Source organism: Apodemus sylvaticus, chromosome 4 (assembly GCF_947179515.1).
Source record: "Apodemus sylvaticus chromosome 4, mApoSyl1.1, whole genome shotgun sequence".
Classification (NCBI taxonomy): Eukaryota; Metazoa; Chordata; class Mammalia; order Rodentia; family Muridae; genus Apodemus; species Apodemus sylvaticus.
In genome coordinates, this window is record NC_067475.1 from 23320034 (window position 1) to 23342362 (window position 22329).

Here is a 22329-nt window from a genome sequence, read left to right on the forward strand (position 1 = left end):
TCTTATAAAACTAAGCTGAAGGAGTGCATTCAAATTTTAGCATGCCTTGCAGACTAAAATATAGATACTATTAAGGCCACTGTAAGAACTAAGGATTTACTCTTAACTTGGTCAGCCATTTATCTTACTGAGTAAAGCAAAAAATATAGATTTATAAATGAATGAATGAATGAATGAATAAATAAATGAATAAATAAATAAATAAATAAATAAACAAACAAGGTACTATTCCTGCAGCAACATCAGACACTATGAGAGTGTGTACTATGTAGAACAGTCTATAGTTCTTCCCTTTAGTCAATTTAGTAACATTTCCAGCCTCCATTCCCTGAAACTCATAACTTGTCTGTATATTACCTGTGACTTGTATACAAGTGCTAACTGCACAGACTAAAGAGCAGGAAAATGTCTGTGATAATGGTAAAATGAATGGAAATGTATCCAACTCATTTATATATATGGCATATGTTAAATATAAGTGCAGTAATAAAATATATACCTTAATTCTGAAAGAGCTGTGGCAAAATTGACAATATTAGGTCAGAAGCATTGATTACCCTTTTTTAAAAGGTTTTTATGCTGTGGAAAAATATTTTATAATTTAAATTTAAAAAAGGAAGTAGTAGCATGTATTAGACAAAATAAATATATATCAAACCAAACATTAACATTTAAAAGATTTAGTGGTATAGAAAAATAGTGTAGGATTGCATTTGTCCCAGCATTTTCCAGAAAAATAAATGCAATGGTGAATACACACATGACCATACACAGCTCTACTATTAAAAAGCTGCCACTGCTAGAAGTATTTTTCTCACTTAATACACAGATTGAGTAGCTTCAGTGGCACTTATGAAAAATGGTTATAACATTAAAACAATGCATCAGACAGCTTTCCTTCTGCTCAGTACTTTCCAAGAGGACACATTGAAGGTCTGCAAGGCCTGGCTGTCCCTTCCTCTGGCTTCTGCCAATGGTGCTCTCCCTCAGATCCTCCCTGAGCACGCCATGCCATTGCGCACTGCAGTGTTGTTACTAAGGTTTCCACCACTCCAATGCATTTGCCACCATGTGAGTTCTTCTTTAAGACCAAGGCTGTCATCTCTCCCATCCCCTCCAAAGACTCTCATTCTGGGGTCCTGGTGAGCGTGTTGTTATGACTCTAAGACAAAATTTCATCAACAATGTTGTCCTACATTTTGCTCCATATTAAAACTGTGACTCTTAGGGAAAGGTAATTTGCCTTCTATGTATTAAGAATGTCTAATGTTGTGTTAACTGATAAATGTGGTCATTAACAATTTTTTATGGGTTCAACCCCCAGAACCATAAAGTAAACAAGAATAAAAATGAAGTATGATATTTATATAGTTAAAAACTAAATTTTATAAAAAGTATTTAATATTCATCTAATTATAAAATAACTGCAATATGAATAGTAAGAATATACACAGGCTTTATAGTAAGGCTTTTTAACATTTTCAACATCAAACACACTACTTAGGATTTCATTTTTATTTTATCTAAAAGAACTGTCATTAGAAGCTACTTAAGAAGTGTGGTCATTGACAATGTTTTACAACGAGTAAATGAACACTTATTTTGTCCCTACACATGAAATATATCTGATATCTAAATACATGGCATAAGACTCAACCTTTTCTTTGTACTAACAAAATTCAACTAAGACCTAATCCTAAAATATAAAATGATCTTTTGCAGATAACTGTCTAAAATAGGATTAATTTGAGCTATGTGAAATACTTGAGATAAAAAACATAATCAGTCTAAAAAAAAAACTGTGTTTTGCCAGGAAGTGATGGCACATGACTTTAATCTTACAGAGGCAGAGGCAGGGGCAGGCAGAGCTCTGTGAGTTCGAGGCCAGCCTGCTTTATAGACCAAATTCCAGGACAGTGGGGCTACACAGTAAAACCCTGTCTCAAAAAACAAAACATATATGTATATATATACATATATGTATATACATATATATATACCAACAAATATATATACATATATATATATACCAACAAATATATATATATATGTATATATCAACAAATATGTTTGTGTGTGTGTGTGTGAAAGAGAGAGAGAGAGAGGTATCCACTCTAATAAAACATGACCTAATGTTTGATCTATAAAACATGACCAAATCCATATTTAATGATGCTATTTATTTCAATAGTGTACGGCTTTGGTGTAAAAATAACTGCACTCCATAACTAGAGTGTAAATTCCAATCCTACACTTCAAGGCCCATCTCCAAACCTGTTAACTGTCTAGGTTGTCTGTAATGCAGCATTTCTTTAGGTCCCTAACGCATCTTGATTCATGATCATTCATCTACCATTTTACAAATTTTGTCTTCAAACAGCAACTACCTCTTTCTCCCACAGAAACTGTTGCCTTTCTTCCTTCAGGCATCATGTTTTGTTCTGTGTGGTTCTAGAGCAAGACCTCAGAACCTCACAGAGGCTCAGCAAAGTTCACCAACACCAGACTACACCTGCAGCCCAGGAAGCATGCTGACACCACTGTGCATTAACAGGTATTTACACACAATCACTAAAGGTCAGTTCATAGATCGGCAGGTTTTTAAATCTTCCTGCTTCCTACTAACTGCTTACACTGTGGTTACAGAATAATCAAGAAGAAACCTACAGATATAGCTCAACGGTCAGGCATTTACTTAGCACATACAAGGCCCTGGGTCCAATCCCCAGGACCATAAAATAAACAAGAATAAAAATGAAGTATGATGTTTATGTAGTTAAAAACTAAAGTTTATAAAAAGTATTTAATATTCATCTAATTATAAAATAACCACGATATAAATAGTAAGATATACACAAGCTTTATAATAAGGCTTTTTAACATTTTCAACATTAAACACACTGCTTAGGATTTCGTTTTTATTTTATCTTAAAATACTGTCATTAGAAGCTATTTAAGAAGTGACATACTGCAGATGTTCTTTAGCTTATAGTACCTGTCTGATTGTGATGCATAATGTCCTAAGATAAGGCCAATCATAGCTTGCAGGTCCTGGACCATCCGAAATAAGTTTCTTAAATCGTTTCTCTCGGTTTTGCAGACTATGGCCTCCTTTTATTTTATACTAAATTGAAGGTTAAAAAAAAATATTTATTAATCCAAGAACTACTTCATGATTCCTATTTTATAAATATAAAATATTATCAACAAATAGTTTTAAAGTAAAACCTGAGGAAGACTTGCAAGTCCTTCTAAGAAGATACTGAAATAGTAATTATAATTAATTATTAGTTTTGACTCTAAGCTCAGAATAAAATTTACTATAAAGTATTTTAAGGGAGTACAAAAAAGGAATCAAAGTCAGGATTTTCCAAACCTCCCAAGTAGAGTTAAATAGACTGTTTTACATCACTGGAAGAAATGGATACTTAGGAACTGAATTTTCAGAATATTTTAGTAACAAGTCTGGCCTTCTGTGTGGCTAGTTTTACCTGAACCTGACAAAAGCTATGGTCACTGAAAAGAGAGAACCTCACCAAAGTGATGGTGGTGGGCAAACCTGCTGGGAATTCTCCTAATTCCTGATTGAATGGGGCCGGTCTAGCCCATTCTGGGAGGGGAACATCTCTGGGCTGGAGATCCTGTCTGTGTCCTGTAAGAAAGCAGGATGAGCAAGGAGCAGCCAGTAAGCAGTGCTCCTCAGTGATCTCAGCCAGTAAGCAGTGCTCCTCAGAGATCTCAGCCAGTAAGCAGTGCTCCTCAGAGATCTCAGCCAGTAAGCAGTGCTCCTCAGTGATCTCAGCCAGTAAGCAGTGCTCCTTAGTGATCTCAGCCAGTAAGCAGTGCTCCTCAGAGATCTCAGCCAGTAAGCAGTGCTCCTCAGTGATCTCAGCCAGTAAGCAGTGCTCCTCAGTGATCTCAGCCAGTAATCAGTGCTCCTCAGTGATCTCAGCCAGTAGGTAGTGCTCCTCAGTGATCTCAGCCAGTAAGCAGTGCTCCTCAGTGATCTCAGCATCAGCTCCTGCTTCCAAGTTCCCGTCCTTCCAAGATGAACAGTGATGTGCAAAATGTAAACCAAATAAACCCTTTCGGTCATGGTGTTTGATCACAGCAATAGGAACCCTAAGAGACATATTGGTATCAAGATAGTGGAATAATTGCTGTGACAGACATGGTCATATTGTTTTGGAGAGGATTGTGGAAGGACTTTGGAACTTTAGACTACAAAATGCATTACATGTTCAAAGCTTGGTGAGCTGTTGTGCTTCATTTGGATGGATAGTGTTGAGAGAAATGCAGATGATGGAGGCCTGGCTTGTGAAGTTTCAGCAGGAAGTCTGAGAATACCTAAAAGAGTCTATTAGGGCCATTTGCCATTTTTAATTAAGAATCTGTGGTTCTGGTCAGTTGAGGCTGAAGAATCAGCTGTGATTAACAAGAAAGTAGCACCACTAAAGTGAACATATTTCTTTCTGTTTTGTTTTGTTTTGTTTTGTTCTTTTTTTTTATTCGATATAATTTATTTACATTTCAAATGATTTCCCCTTTTCTAGCCCCCCCACTCCCTGAAAGTCCCGTAAGCCCCCTTCTCTTCCCCTGTCCTCCCACCCACCCCTTCCCACTTCCCCGTTCTGGTTTTGCCGAATACTGTTTCACTGAGTCTTTCCAGAACCAGGGGCCACTCCTCCTTTCTTCTTGTACCTCATTTGATGTGTGGATTATGTTTTGGGTATTCCAGTTTTCTAGGTTAATATCCACTTATTAGTGAGTGCATACCATGATTCACCTTTTGAGTCTGGGTTACCTCACTTAGTATGATGTTCTCTAGCTCCATCCATTTGCCTAAGAATTTCATGAATTCATTGTTTCTAGTGGCTGAATAGTACTCCATTGTGTAGATATACCACATTTTTTGCATCCATTCTTCTGCTGAGGGATACCTGGGTTCTTTCCAGCATCTGGCAATTATAAATAGGGCTGCTATGAAATAGTAGAGCATGTATCCTTATTACATGGTGAGGAATCCTCTGGGTATATGCCCAGGAGTGGTATAGCAGGATCTTCTGGAAGTGAGGTGCCCAGTTTTCGAAGGAACCACCAGACTGATTTCCAGAGTGGTTGTACCAATTTGCAACCCCACCAGCAGTGTAGGAGTGTTCCTCTTTCTCCACACCCTCTCCAACACCTGCTGTCTCCTGAATTTTTAATCTTAGCCATTCTGACTGGTGTAAGATGAAATCTTAGGGTTGTTTTGATTTGCATTTCCCTAATGACTAATGAAGTTGAGCATTTTTTAAGATGCTTCTCCACCATCCGAAGTTCTTCAGGTGAGAATTCTTTGTTTAACTCTGTACCCCATTTTTTAATAGGGTTGTTTGGTTTTCTGGAGTCTAACTTCTTGAGTTCTTTATATATATTGGATATTAGCCCTCTATCTGATGTAGGATTGGTGAAGATCTTTTCCCAATTTGTTGGTTGCCGATTTGTCCTCTTGATGGTGTCCTTTGCCTTACAGAAACTTTGTAATTATATGAGGTCCCATTTGTCAATTCTTGCTCTTAGAGGATACGCCATTGGTATTCTGTTCAGAAACTTTCTCCCTGTACCGATGTCCTCAAGGGTCTTCCCCAGTTTCTTTTCTATTAGCTTCAGAGTGTCTGGCTTTATGTGGAGGTCCTTGATCCATTTGGATTTGAGCTTAGTACAAGGAGACAAGGATGGATCAATTCGCATTCTCCTGCATGCTGACCTCCAGTTGAACCAGCACCATTTGCTGAAAAGGCTATCTTTTTTCCATTGGATGTTTTCAGCCTCTTTGTCGAGGATCAAGTGGCTATAGGTGTGTGGGTTCATTTCTGGATCTTCAATCCTGTTCCATAGATCTGCCTGCCTGTCACTGTACCAATACCATGCAGTTTTTAACACTATTGCTCTGTAGTATTGCTTGAGGTCAGGGATACTGATTCCCCCAGATTTTCTTTTGTTGCTGAGAATAGTTTTAGCTATCCTGGGTTTTTTGTTGTTCCAGATGAATTTGATAATTGCTCTTTCTAACTCTGTGAAGAATTGAGTTGGGATTTTGATGGGTATTGCATTGAATCTGTATAGTGCTTTTGGCAAAATGGCCATTTTAACTATATTGATTCTACCAATCCATGAGCATGGGAGGTTTTCCCATTTTTTGAGGTCTTCTTCCATTTCCTTCTTCAGAGTCTTGAAGTTCTTGTCATACAGATCTTTCACATGTTTGGTAAGAGTCACCCCAAGATACTTTATACTGTTTGTGGCTATTGTGAAGGGGGTCATTTCCCTAATTTCTTTCTCAGCCTGCTTATCCTTTGAGTATAGGAAGGCCACTGATTTGCTTGAGTTGATTTTATAGCCTGCCACTTTGCTGAAGTTGTTTATCAGCTGTAGGAGCTCTCTAGTGGAGTTTTTTGGGTCACTTAGGTAGACTATCATGTCGTCTGCAAATAATGATAGTTTGACTTCTTCCTTTCCAATTTGTATCCCTTTGACCTCCTTATGTTGTCGAATTGCCCGAGCTAGTACCTCAAGTACAATATTGAAAAGATAAGGAGAAAGGGGGCAGCCTTGTCTGGTCCCTGATTTCAGTGGGATTGCTTCAAGTTTCTCTCCATTTAGTTTGATGCTGGCTACCGGTTTGCTGTATATTGCTTTTACTATGTTTAGGTATGGGCCTTGAATTCCTGTTCTCTCCAAGACTTTAAGCATGAAAGGATGCTGAATTTTGTCAAATGCTTTTTCAGCATCCAATGAAATGACCATGTGGTTTTGTTCTTTGAGTCTGTTTATGTAGTGGGTTGTATTGATGGATTTCCGTATATTGAACCAACCCTGCATTCCCGGGATAAACCCTACTTGATCATGGTGGATGATCGTTTTGATGTGTTCTTGGATTCGGTTGGCAAGAATTTTATTGAGTATTTTTGCATCGATGTTCATAAGGGAAATTGGTCTGAAGTTCTCTTTCTTTGTTGGATCTTTGTGTGGCTTTGGTATCAGCGTAATTGTGGCTTCGTAGAAGGAATTGGGTAGTGTTCCTTCTGTTTCTATTTTGTGGAATAGTTTGAAGAGTATTGGTGTTAACTCTTCTTTGAAGGTCTGGTAGAATTCTGCACTGAAACCATCTGGTCCTGTGCTTTTTTTGGTTGGAAGACTTTCTATGACTCCTTCTATTTCTTTAGGCATTATGGGACTGTTTAGATGGTCTAGTTGGTCTATGAGAACTGATGTTGGTTAGCTGGAGCTGAGAAATTAGTGATCATTAAAAAGATCTAAGAAGAACTCAGGGTCGACACACAGAAGCTGTGTTGTAGAAAGACCAAAGTTGTACCTCTTGCTGGCGGTCAAACTTGGTCATGTGTAAGTCTCCCAAGTGGTACTGGATTTGAATTCATAGATGAGTCATGAGAGTAGCTAAGGCTTGACACTCTGAGAGGCCAGAAGAAGCCATTAGTGGAGGTACAGTCTCACTAGCAATTAAAGGCCCAGCAGCAAAAGGGCCATGCAGAGGTGAGGCTTAGCACCTTGAAGAAATCCCAGGATACAGTATTGCAGCAGAAGACCTGAACATTTTGGAGACTTTGGACTCGCGAGGATGAACACCAAGGACAGTCATAGCCATGGTGTAAAGCTAGCATGAGTCTCAGAGATAAACTGCGCAGGCTGTATAGGGTAGAACTCAGAGAAGTAACTCAGGCCCTTAGGAGGAATCCAAAATATTGTGAGTGAATTCCAGAAGTCTGCTCCTGAAATTTACACTGCCGGTCTTTGGTTTTGCTTTATTCATATTGTGACTGTTCCTTGTTCTGCCCTCTTGGAATAAAAATTATTTAACTGCTTTAAAAACTTAAACCAGGCAGTGGTGGCAGGGGCAGTGGCAGCAGCCACAGCGCCAGCTGAAGGGCCATCAGTGGAACCAAGGTGACAGGGTCCTGGCAGGCCCTGCTCCTGCTACCACTGACTATCGCTGTCCAGCAGGGCTGCAAGCATCGGAGGATTTACAGCGCCTTTCACCGCACTGAAGCTACATCAGAACTCTGCCTCCTGCCAGTCAGTTAGGAAAGACTCTCCACCATCTTGGCTCTCAGACACCAGAGAGAACCAACAGCCCATGGTAGGCAGACTTAGCCCGAGGCCAATATCACGGGGGGTCTAAGCCCGACAGGCGTTGGCCTACACCCAGGCCATGGGCTGTTTGGGGTTCATCGGTGTGCCAACCTGGCCAGGAGGTTATCTGCCCTCCAGCACCTCCATTTTGGCTACTGGACACCAGAGAGTTGTAGCAAGCAAAGCTGGTTCTATCAGTCATAGCCTGAGGCTAACATGGGGGAGGGGGGTGTCTAAGTCCGGAAGGCGTTGGACTGCACCCAGGCCCTGGGCTGTCCGTTGGGCAATCTATGTGCCAACCCAGCCAGGAGGTTGTTAGCCGGACAGACTCTCCCAGCACTTTCAGGGAGCACATGCATGCAGCCATCTTGGCTACCTGACAGAACCAATTAACAGTCATAGCCCGAGGCGAACATTGCTCAGGCCTAAGCTGGCCAGGCTTTTGCCTAAACTCAGGGCCTGAGTAGATAGGCTAGCCATGTGTATACCATTCCGGTTGGGGGTGCTGCTGCCCTGCAGAGAGAATTTGGCTGATCCCTGCAGAAAAGGTCCCCAGAGCATGCACCATCAGCACCACCTGGTTCACAGACACAATCTGGGGCAAGGCACACTAGGGCTCCAAGGGCACCCAAGAGGAGGGCAGCACATCAGCAATCTGTGACAGGGGAAACCAAGCCATCCAGTGTTGCAGAAATAGCCCTACAGCCTCATAGGAGGTTCAAACATCAGCCAGAGACAAGACCAACTAACACCAGAGCTAAAAATATGGCAAAGGGCAAACTTAGGAATGCTACTAACAGAAATCTAGGCAATATGGCAGCATCTGAACCAAACTCTCCAACATCAGCAAGTCCTGGATAGGCCAAAACTCCAGAAATACAAGATTTGGATTTAAAATCACTGGTCTTGATGCTGCTAGAAGAACACAAAAAGGACATAAATGAATCTCTTAAAGAAATGCAGGGGAACATGAATAAGCTAGAAACTCATATAATGGAAACACAAAAATCACTTAAAGAAATTCAGGAGAATAAGGCTCAAGAGATAGAAGCCAATAAGGAAGAAACGCACAAAAAAAAAAAAAAAAAAAAAAAAAAAAAAAAAAAAAAAAAAAAAAAAAAAAAAAAAAGAAGTCATGAAAGAGGAAACACAAAAATCTCTTAAAGAATTAAAGGAAAACACAAACAAACAAATGATGGAACTGAGCAAAACCATCCTGGATCTAAAAACAGAAGTAGAAACAACTAAGAAATCACAAAGGGAGACAACTTTGGAGATCGAAAACCTTAGGAAGAAATCAGGGGCCATAGATGCAAATATCAACAACACAATACAAGAGATGGAAGAAAGAATCTCAGATGCCGAAGATACCATAGAAACCATTGACTCAACAGTCAAAGAAATGCAAAAAGCTTGTATCCCAGAACATCCAGGAAATCAAGGACACAATGAGAAGACCAAACCTAAGGATTATAGGTATAGAAGAAAGTGAAGATTTACAACTGAAAGGGCCAGCAAATATCTTCAACAAAATTATGGAAGATAACTTTCCCAACTTAAAGAGAGAGATGCCCATGAATATACAAGAAGCCTACAGAACTTCAAACAGACTGGACCTGAGCAGAAATACCTCCCGTCACGTAATAATCAAAACCCAAAATGTATTAAACAAAGAAAGAATATTAAAAGCAGTAAGAGAAAAAGGCCAAGTAACATATAAAGGAAGACCTATCAGAATCACACCAGACTTCTCACCAGAGACCATGAAAGATAGAAGATCCTGGGCAGATCTCATGCAAACTCTAAGAGAACACAAATGTCATCCAAGACTACTGTACCCAGCAAAACTTTCAATCACCATAGATGGAGAAAGCAAGATATTCCATGACAAAACCAAATTTACACAATATCTTTCCACAAACCCAGCTCTACAAAGTATAATAGGAGAAAAACTCCAATACAAGGAGGGAAACTATACCCTGGAAAAAGCAAGACAGTAACTTTTTTTCATCAAACCCAAAAGAAGATAACCACTCAAATATAAAAATAACATGAGAGGGGAACTTTGCTCGGACCTTGGCCTCCCAGGCTTTTGCCTGGACTCAGGAACTGGGCGGCCAGGCTAACCTTGTGTGCGACAGCCCGGTTGGCGGATCGGCTGCCCAGAGGAGTGAGCGGAACACAGGGGAGGTCACAGTAGCATACACCGTCTGCACTCCCTGGGGGTGCACACAGGCTCCATCTGGTCCACAGACACAATCTGGGGCAAGGCCTCAGGCAGAAGCCCTTAGCTCTACTCTCTCCGCTTCCGGATCCAGATCAGTCTGGGCGGCAGCATTACATCTCCAAGTCCTGCAAGTGGCTAGCTGGGCTTCCGGGTGGCCAGCTGGGAGAAGTCAGTGTGCTCCAGTGAATCCAGCGGGCCCCAGCGGGAGCCTTCGGGTACCTGCTTTGGGATCGGAACAGCCTGGGCAGCAGCACACTGTCTACAAGCAGTGCAGGAGGTAAGCTGTGCACCAGAGGCCAACTGGGAAGGGGCAGCTTGCACTGGTGAGTCCAGCACTGACAAGATAAACGAACAACAGTGAGAACTAGATGGCAAAAGACAAACGCAGGAACGTCACTAACAGAAATCAAGGCAATATGGCAACATCTGAACCCAATTCTCCTCTACCAACATGTCCTGGATACCCCATCACACCAGTAAAACAAGATTTGGATTTAAAATCACTGGTCATGATGCTGGTACAGGAACACATGAAGGACATACATAAAGAAATTCAGGAGAAAATGGATAAAAAGTTAGGAGCCCTTGCAAGGGAAACACAAAAATCATTGAAAGAAATCCAGGAGAATACAAAAGCCAACAAGGAGGAAATGCAAAAAACACTTAAAGAAATACAGGAGAACTTTGGTCAACAGGCTGAGGTCATGAAAGACGAAATACAAAAATCTCTTAAAGAAATACAGGAGAACTTTGGTCAACAGGCTGAGGTCATGAAAGACGAAACACAAAAATCTCTTAAAGAATTACAGGAAAACACAAACATGCAAGTGAAGGAGCTAAGCAAAACCATCCAGGATCTAAAATCAGAAGTAGAAACAACTAAGAAAACTCAAAGGGAGACAACTTTGGAGATAGAAAGCCTTGGGAAGAAATCAGGGGACAGAGATGCAAATATCAACAACAGAATACAAGAGATAGAAGAAAGAATCTCAGATGCTGAAGATTCCATAGAAACCATGGACTCAACAGTTAAAGAAAATGCAAAATGCAAAAAGCTTGTAACCCAACGTATCCAGGAAATCCAGGACACAATGAGAAGACCAAACCTAAGGATTATAGGCTTAGATGAGAGTGAAGATTTACAACTTAAAGGGCCAGCAAACATCTTCAATAAAATTATGGAAGAAAACTTCCCTAACCTAAAGAGAGAGATGCCCATGAATATACAAGAAGCCTACAGAACTCCAAACAGACTGGACCAGAACAGAAATACTTCCCGTCACATAATAATCAAAACACCAAATGTTCTAAACAAAGAAAGAATACTAAAGGCAGTAAGAGAAAAAGGCCAAGTAACATATAAAGGAAGACCTATCAGAATCACAGCAGACTTTTCACCTGAGACTATGAAGGCTAGAAGGTCCTGGGCAGATCTCATGCAGACTCTAAGAGAACACAAATGCCAACCAAAACTACTATATCCAGCAAAACTCTCAATCACCATAGATGTAGAAACTAAGATATTTCATGACAAAACCAAGTTTACCCAATATCTATCCACAAACCCGGCCCTAAAAAGGATAATAGGAGGACAACACCAATAAAAGGAGGGAAACTTCACCCTGGAAAAAACAAGATAGTAACCCTTCATCAAACCCAAAAGAAGTTAAGCATTCAAATTTAAAAAATAACGTCAAAAATGATAGGAAGTAACAATCACTATTCCTTAATATCTCTTAACATCAATGGACTTAATGCCCCAATAAAAAGACACAGACTAACTGAATGGATACGTAAACAGGACCCTACATTTTGCTGCTTACAGGAAACACACCTCAGGGTCAAAGACAAACACTACCTTAGAGTAAAAGGCTGGAAGACAATTTTACAAGCAAATGGTCTCAGGAAACAAGCTGGAGTAGCCATTTTAATATCAGATAAAATTGACTTTCAACCCAAAGTCATCAAAAGAGACCCTGAGGGACACTTCTTGCTGGTCAAAGGAAATATACAAAAAGAAGAACTGTCAATCCTGAACATCTATGCCCCAAATGCAAGGGCACCCTCTTTCGTAAAAGAAACTTTATTAAAACTAAAAGCACACATTGCACCTAACACAATAATTGTGGGTGACTTCAACACTGCACTTTCCTCAATGGACCGATCAGGAAAACAGAAACTAAACAGGGACACAATGAAACTAATTGAAGCTTTGGACCAATTAGATTTAACAGATATATATAGAACATTCTATCCTAAAACAAAAGAATATACCTTTTTCTCAGCACCTCATGGTACCTTCTCCAAAATCGACCATATAATTGGTCACAAGACAGACCTCAACAAATATAAGAAGATCGAACTAATCCCATGCCTCCTATCTGATCACTATGGAATAAAGTGGTCTTCAATAGCAACAGAAACAACAGAAAGCCCACATACACGTGGAAACTGAACAATACTCTACTCAATGATACCTTGGTCAAGGAAGAAATAAAGAAAGAAATTAAAGACTTTTTAGAACACAATGAAAATGAAAACACAACATACCCAAATCTATGGGACACAATGAAAGCAGTGCTAAGAGGAAAACTCATAGCCCTGAGTGCCTCCAAAAAGAAAATGGAGAGAGCATACATTACCAGCTTAATGACACACCTGAAAGCCCTGGAACAAAAAGAAGCTATTTCGCCCAGGAGGAGTAGAAGGCAGGAAATCATCAAACTCAGGGCCGAAATCAATCAAGTAGAAACAAAGAGAACCATACAAAAAATCAACAATACCAGGAGCTGGTTCTTTGAGAAAATCAACAAGATAGATAAACCCTTAGCCAGAATGACCAAAGGGCACAGAGAAAGTATCCAAATTAACAAACTTAGAAATGAAAAGGGAGATATAACAACGGAAACTGAGGAAATCCAAAAAATCATCAGATCCTACTACAAGAGCCTATACTCAACACAACTGGAGAATCTGGAGGAAATGGACAATTTCCTTGACAGATACCAAATACCAAAATTAACTCAGGACCAACTAGACCATCTAAACAGTCCCATAATGCCTAAAGAAATAGAAGGAGTCATAGAAAGTCTTCCAACCAAAAAAAGCACAGGACCAGATGGCTTCAGTGCAGAATTCTACCAGACCTTCAAAGAAGAGTTAACACCAATACTCTTCAAACTATTCCACAAAATAGAAACAGAAGGAACACTACCCAATTCCTTCTACGAAGCCACAATTACGCTGATACCAAAGCCACACAAAGATCCAACAAAGAAAGAGAACTTCAGACCAATTTCCCTTATGAACATCGATGCAAAAATACTCAATAAAATTCTTGCCAACCGAATCCAAGAACACATCAAAACGATCAGCCACCATGATCAAGTAGGGTTTATCCCGGGAATGCAGGGTTGGTTCAATATACGGAAATCCATCAATACAATCCACTACATAAACAGACTCAAAGAACAAAACCACATGGTCATTTCATTGGATGCTGAAAAAGCATTTGTCAAAATTCAGCATCCCTTCATGCTTAAAGTCTTGGAGAGAACAGGAATTCAAGGCCTATACCTAAACATAGTAAAAGCAATATACAGCAAACCGGTAGCCAGCATCAAACTAAATGGAGAGAAACTTGAAGCAATCCCACTGAAATCAGGGACCAGACAAGGCTGCCCCCTTTCTCCTTATCTTTTCAATATTGTACTTGAGGTACTAGCTCGGGCAATTCGACAACATAAGGAGGTCAAAGGGATACAAATTGGAAAGGAAGAAGTCAAACTATCATTATTTGCAGACGACATGATCGTCTACCTAAGTGACCCAAAGAACTCCACTAGAGAGCTCCTACAGCTGATAAACAACTTCAGCAAAGTGGCAGGTTATAAAATCAACTCAAGCAAATCAGTGGCCTTCCTATACTCAAAGGATAAGCAGGCTGAGAAAGAAATTAGGGAAATGACCCCCTTCACAATAGCCACAAACAGTATAAAGTATCTTGGGGTGACTCTTACCAAACATGTGAAAGATCTGTATGACAAGAACTTCAAGACTCTGAAGAAGGAAATGGAAGAAGACCTCAAAAAATGGGAAAACCTCCCATGCTCATGGATCGGTAGAATCAATATAGTTAAAATGGCCATTTTGCCTAAAGCACTATACAGATTCAATGCAATACCCATCAAAATCCCAACTCAATTCTTCACAGAGTTAGAAAGAGCAATTATCAAATTCATCTGGAACAACAAAAAACCCAGGATAGCTAAAACTATTCTCAGCAACAAAAGGAAATCTGGGGGAATCAGTATCCCTGACCTCAAGCAATACTACAGAGCAATAGTGTTAAAAACTGCATGGTATTGGTACAGTGACAGGCAGGAGGATCAATGGAACAGGATTGAAGATCCAGAAATGAACCCACACACCTATGGCCACTTGATCCTCGACAAAGAGGCTGAAAACATCCAATGGAAAAAAGATAGCCTTTTCAACAAATGGTGCTGGTTCAACTGGAGGTCAGCATGCAGAAGAATGCGAATTGATCCATCCTTGTCTCCTTGTACTAAGCTCAAATCCAAATGGATCAAGGACCTCCACATAAAGCCAGACACTCTGAAGCTAATAGAAAAGAAACTGGGGAAGACCCTTGAGGACATCGGCACAGGGAGAAAGTTTCTGAACAGAACACCAATAGCGTATGCTCTAAGAGCAAGAATTGACAAATGGGACCTCATAAAATTACAAAGTTTCTGTAAGGCAAAGGACACCATCAAGAGGACAAATCGGCAACCAACAAATTGGGAAAAGATCTTCACCAATCCTACATCAGATAGAGGGCTAATATCCAATATATATAAAGAACTCAAGAAGTTAGACTCCAGAAAACCAAACAACCCTATTAAAAAATGGGGTACAGAGTTAAACAAAGAATTCTCGCCTGAAGAACTTCGGATGGCGGAGAAGCATCTTAAAAAATGCTCAACTTCATTAGTCATTAGGGAAATGCAAATCAAAACAACCCTAAGATTTCATCTTACACCAGTCAGAATGGCTAAGATTAAAAATTCAGGAGACAGCAGGTGTTGGAGAGGGTGTGGAGAAAGAGGAACACTCCTCCACTGCTGGTGGGGTTGCAAATTGGTACAACCACTCTGGAAATCAGTCTGGCGGTTCCTCCGAAAACTGGGCACCTTACTTCCAGAAGATCCTGCTATACCACTCCTGGGCATATACCCAGAAGACTCCCCACCATGTAATAAGGATACATGTTCTACTATGTTCATAGCAGCCCTATTTGTAATTGCCAGATGCTGGAAAGAACCCAGGTATCCCTCAACAGAAGAGTGGATGCAAAAAATGTGGTATATCTACACAATGGAGTACTATTCAGCCATTAGAAACAATGAATTCATGAAATTCTTAGGCAAATGGATGGAGCTAGAGAATATCATACTAAGTGAGGTAACTCAGACTCAAAAGGTGAATCATGGTACGCACTCACTAATAAGTGGATATTAACCTAGAAAACTGGAATACCCAAAACATAATCCACACATCAAATGAGATACAAGAAGAAAGGAGGAGTGGCCCCTGGTTCTGGAAAGACTCAGTGAAACAGTATTCAGCAAAACCAGAACCGGGAAGTGGGAAGGGGTGGGTGGGAGGACAGGGGAAGAGAAGGGGGTTTGCGGGACTTTCGGGGAGTGGGGGGGCTAGAAAAGGGGAAATCATTTGAAATGTAAATAAATGATATCGAATAAAAAAAATAACATGAAAAATGACAGGAAGTAATAATCACTATTCCTTAATACCTCTTAGCATCAATGGACTCAATTCCCCAATAAAAAGACATAGACTAACAGACTGGATAAGGAAACAGGACCCTACATTTTGCTGCATACATGAAACACACCTCAGTGTCAAAGACAAAAATTACCTTAGAGTAAAAGGCTGGAAGACAATTTTACAAGCAAATGGTGTCAGGAAACAAGCCAGAGTAGCCATTCTAATATCAGATAAAATTGACCTTCAACCTAAAGTCATCAAAAGAGACATGGAAGGACACTTCTTGCTGGTCAAAGGAAAAATCCACCAAGAAGAACTTTCAATTCTGAACATCTATGCGCCAAATGCAAGAGCACCCTCATTCGTAAAAGAAACTTTACTAAAGCTCAAAGCACACCTTGCACCTAACACAATAATTGTGGGTGACTTCAACACTCCACTATCCTCAATGGACCGATCAGGAAAATAGAAACTAAGCAAGGACACAGTGAAACTAAGTGAAGCTTTGGACCAATTGGATGTGACTGATATTTATAGAACATTTCACCCTAAAGCAAAAGAATATACCTTTTTCTCAGCACCTCATGGTACCTTCTCCAAAATCGACCATATAATTGGTCACAAGACAGAAAGTCAACAAAGATGAGAAGATTGAACTAATCCCATGCCTCCTATCAGATCACTATGGAATAAGAGTGGTCTTCAATAGCAACAAAAACAACAGAAAGCCCACATACATATGGAGGCTGAACAATACTCTACTCAATGACACCTTGGCCAAAGAAGAAATAAAGAAAGAAATCAGAGACTTTTTAGAATTTAATGAAAATGAAGGTACAACATACCCAAATCTTTAGGACACAATGAAAGCAGTGCTAAGAGGAAAACTCATAGCCCTGAATGCCTCCAAAAAGAAACGGGAGAGAGCTTACACTAGCAGCTTAATGGCACACGTGAAAGCTCAGGAACAAAAAGAAGCTACTTCACCCGGGAGGAGAAAAAGACAGGAAATCATCAAACTCAAGGCTGAAATCAATCAAGTAGAAACAAAGAGAACCATACAAAGAATCAACAAATCCAGTAGCTGGTTCTTTGAGAAAATCAACAAGATAGATAAACCCTTAGCCAGACTGACCAAAGGGCACAGAGAAAGTATCCAAATTAACAAAATTAGAAATGAAAAGGGATATAACAACAGAAACTGAGGAAATTCAAAAAATCATCATATTCTACTACAAAAGCCTATACTCAACACAGCTGGAGAATCTGGAGGAAATGGACAATTTCCTAGACAGATACCAAATACCAAAATTAAATCAGGACCAAATAGATCATCTAAACAGTCCCATAACCCCTAAAGAAATAGAAGGAGTCATAGAAAGTTTTCCAACCAAAAAAAGCACAGGACCAGATGGTTTCAATGCAGAATTCTATCAGACCTTCAAAGAAGAGTTAACACCAATACTCTTCAAACTATTCCACAAAATAGAAACAGAAGGAACACTACCCAATTCCTTCTACAAAGCCACAATTACGCTGATACCAAAACCACACAAAGATCCAACAAAGAAAGAGAACTTCAAACCAATTTCCCTTATGAACATCGATGCAAAAATACTCAATAAAATTCTTGCCAACCGAATCCAAGAACACATAAAAACGATCATTACCATGATCAAGTAGGCTTTATCCCAGGGATGCAGGGATGGTTCAATATACAGAAATCCATCAATGCAATCCACTACATAAACAAACTCAAAGAAAAAAACCACATGGTCATTTCATTGGATGCTGAAAAAGCATTTGACAAAATTCAGCATCCTTTCATGCTTAAAGTCTTGGAAAGAACAGGAATTCAAGGCCCGGACCTAAACATAGTAAAAGCAATATACAGCAACCATGTTCTTATATGAAAGATCTGTACGACAAGAAATTCAATACTCTGAAGAAGGAAATGGAAGAAGACCTCAAAAAATGGAAAATATCTCCCATGCTCATGGATTGGCAGGATTAATATAGTTAAAATGGCCATTTTGCCAAAAGCAATATAGAGTTTCAAGGTAATACCCATCAAAATCCCAACTCAGTTCTTCATAGAGCTAGAAAGAGCAATTCTCAAATTCATCTGGAATAACAAAAAAACCCAGGATAGCTAAAACTATTCTCAACAACAAAAGAAATTCTGGGGGAATCAGTATCCCTGACCTCAAGCAATACTACAGAGCAATAGTGTTAAAAACTGCATAGTATTGGTACAGTGACAGGCAGGAGGATCAATGGAACAGGATTGAAGATCCAGAAATGAACCCACACACCTATGGCCACTTGATCCTCGACAAAGGGGCTGAAAACATCCAATGGAAAAAAGATAGCCTTTTCAACAAATGGTGCTGGTTCAACTGGAGGTCAGCATGCAGAAGAATGCAAATTGATCCATCCTTATCTCCTTGTACTAAGCTCAACTCCAAATGGATCAAGGACCTACACATAAAGCCAGACACTCTGAAGCTACTAGAACAGAAACTGGGGAAGACCCTTGAGGACATAGGCACAGGGAAGGATCCTGCTATACCACTCCTGGGCATATACCCAGAGGATTCCCCAGCATGTAATAAGGATATGTGCTCCACTATGTTCATAGCAGCCCTATTTATAATAGCAGGAACCTGGAAAGAACCCAGGTATCCCTCAACGGATAAATGGATGCAAAAAAATGTGATCTATATACACAATGGAGTACTATTCAGCCATTAGAAAAAATGAATTCATGAAATTCTTAGACAAATGGATGGAGCTGGAAAACATCATACTAAGTGAGGTAAGCCAGTCTCAAAAGATCAATCATGGTATGCACCCACTAATAAGTGGATATTAGCCTAGAAAATTGGAATACCCAAAACCTAATCCACATATCAAATGAGGTACAAGAAGAACAGAGGAGTGGCCCCTGGTTCTGGAAAGACTCAGTGTAGCAGTATAGGGTAAAACCAGAACAAGGAAGTGGGAAGGGGTGGATGGGAGAACAGGGAGAGGGAAGGGGGCTTATGTGACTTTCGGGAGTGGGGGGCCAGTAAAGGGGAAATCATTTGAAATGTAAATAAAAAATATATCGAATAAAAAAAACTTAAAAAAAATATTTAACTGATTCTCATTTTACAGGAGACCACAATTGAGAGCCTCTGAACTTTTAAAGACAGTTGAGGGTTTTGCAGAGACTTTGGATTTTTAAAGAGAATATTTGTAAAGACCATGAAACTTGGGAAGATTACAAAACATCCTATATTGTGATGGCAATATTAATGCATGATCGGGTAGAGAACAAGAAAGGAAAGGTTGTGGCTTAACAATGATGTATTTGTGTGTCAAGTTAACAAGGAGTCAATTGTCCTACATAGTTTTATAGTAACTTGACAAAAGCTACAGTCAACTGAAAAGAGGAAAATTCAGTTGAGCAAAGGCCTCCTATGACCTGGCTGTAGGCAACCCTGTTGGGCACCTTCCTAATTAGGGCTATGGCACCAGCCAAGCCCATTTTGTGTGTATATTGGGAGTGGCACACCCCTAAGCAGTGCCAAAATAAGGCATGAGGGAGGGAGCCAGGCAACAGCATCTTCTAGGTATCTGCTCATAGGTCCTGATTCCAGCCGACTTCCTTCAATGATGAACAATGAGGTGTAGATGTAAGCCATACAAACTCTGTTCTCCCCAAGTTGTTTTGGGTCCTGGTGTTTTTTCCCAGCTATAATAACCCTGTCTAATACACTGTCTAAGCTTGGTCATCATCAGGCATAGGGTAACTGTGTTTTGGTCACAGACCTATGAGGTCATGCAAAAACAGGAAACAAAGGAGACACAGAAACATTGTGACTTTAAAGTACAGCACAAAAAAACACTCCACTGCTGCCTACATATCATGACCAATTTGCACAATTTTCAGACATCAAAATTCATTCAAGTGTCCCATTCTGCTACTCTTCTGGACCACTGAAACATACAGCCATCTTTTACACTATATGCAGGTATAGAACAATGTCTTAGTTAGGATTTTACTGCTGTAAACAGACACCATGGCCAAGGCAATGCTTATAAGGATAACATTGGGCTGGCTTACAGATTCAAAGGTTCAGTCCAGTATCATCAAGGTGGGAGCATGGCAGCATCCAGGCAGGCATGGTGCAGGAGGAGCTGAGAGTTCTACATCTTCAACTACAGGTCTCTAAGAGAACAGTGACTTCTAGGCAGCTAGAACTAGGGCATTAAAGCCCATACCCACAGGGACACACTTCCTCCAACAAGTGCCACTCCCTGGGCCAAAAATATATAAACCATTGCAAATAATGAAAATTACACAGGAAATCAACAGCAAATGCATTTACTTTCTATTTTCTGAATTATGAAAATACAGATTTAAAAAAAGTTGTTGGGGAGGGAAATAAAATACAGGAAATGGCACTTTATTATTTATTATTGAGACAAGGAATATGTATTCTTTTCTTCTTTTTTTTATTCAATATATTTTTATTTACATTTCAAATGATTTCCCCTTTTCTAGACCCCCACTCCCCGAAAGTCCCATCAGCCCCCTTCCCTCCTGTTTTCCCACCCAACCCTTCCCACTTCCCTGTTCTAGTTTTGACTTATACTACTTCACTGAGTCTTTCCAGAACAAGGGGCCACTCCTCCGTTCTTCTTGTACCTCATTTGATGTGTGGATTATGTTTTTGGTATTCCAGTTTTCTAGGTTAATATCCACTTATTAGTGAGTGCATACCATGATTCACCTTTTGAGTCTGGGTTACCTCACTTAGTATGATGTTCTCCAGCTCCATCCATTTGCCTAAGAATTTCATGAATTCATTGTTTCTAATGGCTGAATAGTACTCCATTGTGTATATATACCACATTTTTTGCATCCACTCTTCTGTTGAGGGATACCTGGGTTCTTTCCAGCTTCTGGCAATTATAAATAGGGCTGCTATGAACAGAATGGAACATGTATCCTTATTACATTCTGGGGAGTCTTCTGGGAATATGCCCAGGAGAGGTATAGCAGGATCTTCTGGAAGTGAGGTACCCAGTTTTCAGAGGAACCCCCAGAATGATTTCCAGAGTTGTACCAATTTGCAACCCCACCAGCAGTGGAGGAGTGTTCCTCTTTCTCCACATCCTCGCCAACATCTGCTGTCTCCTGAATTTTTAATCTTAGTCATTCTGACTGGTGTAAGGTGAAATCTCAGGTTGTTTTGATTTGCATTTCCCTAATGACTAATGAAGTTGAGCATTTTTTAAGATGCTTCTCCACCATCCGAAGTTCTTCAGGTGAAAATTCTTTGTTTAACTCTGTACTCCATTTTTTAATAGGGTTATTTGGTTTTCTGGAGTCTAACTTCTTGAGTTCTTTATATATATTGGATATTAGCCCTCTATCTAATGTAGGATTGGTGAAAATCTTTTCCCAATTTGTTGGTTGCTGGTTTGCCCTCTTGATGGTGTCCTTTGCCTTACAGAAACTTTGTAATTTTATGAGGTCCCATTTGTCAATTCTTGATCTTAGAGCATAAGCTATTGGTGTTCTGTTCAGGAACTTCCCCCCTGTACCGATGTCCTCAAGGGTCTTCCCCAGTTTCTTTTCTATTAGCTTCAGAGTGTCTGGCTTTATGTGGAGGTCCTTGATCCATTTGGATTTGAGCTTAGTACAAGGAGACAAGGATGGATCAAAAAAACTCCACTAGAGAACTCCTACAGCTGATAAACAACTTCAGCAAAGTGGCAGGTTATAAAATCAACTCAAGCAAATCAGTGGCCTTCCTATACTCAAAGGATAAGCAGGCTGAGAAAGAAATTAGGGAAATGACCCCCTTCACAATAGCCACAAACAGTATAAAGTACCTTGGGGTGACTCTTACCAAACATGTGAAAGATCTGTATGACAAGAACTTCAAGACTATGAAGAAGGAAATGGAAGAAGACCTCAAAAAATGGAAAAATCTCCCATGCTCATGGATCGGCAGGATCAATATAGTTAAAATGGCCATTTTGCCAAAAGCAATATACAGATTCAATGCAATACCCATCAAAATCCCAACTCAATTCTTCACAGAGTTAGAAAGAGCAATCCTCAAATTCATCTGGAATAACAAAAAACCCAGGATAGCTAAAACTATTCTCAACAATAAAAG

At 39.9% G+C, this 22329-nt stretch overlaps 1 protein-coding gene across 1 annotated transcript in view; it reads right to left on the minus strand.

Annotated features, from left to right (window-relative positions):
- The window catches only part of Stpg2 (sperm tail PG-rich repeat containing 2), a 499721-nt gene that overhangs the window by 470866 nt on the left and 6526 nt on the right, over positions 1 to 22329 (minus strand). The window contains exon 3 of the mRNA XM_052178828.1: positions 2996 to 3124. Within this exon, the coding sequence (XP_052034788.1) occupies positions 2996 to 3124 (129 nt within the window). The remainder of the gene's footprint in view (positions 1 to 2995; positions 3125 to 22329) is intronic.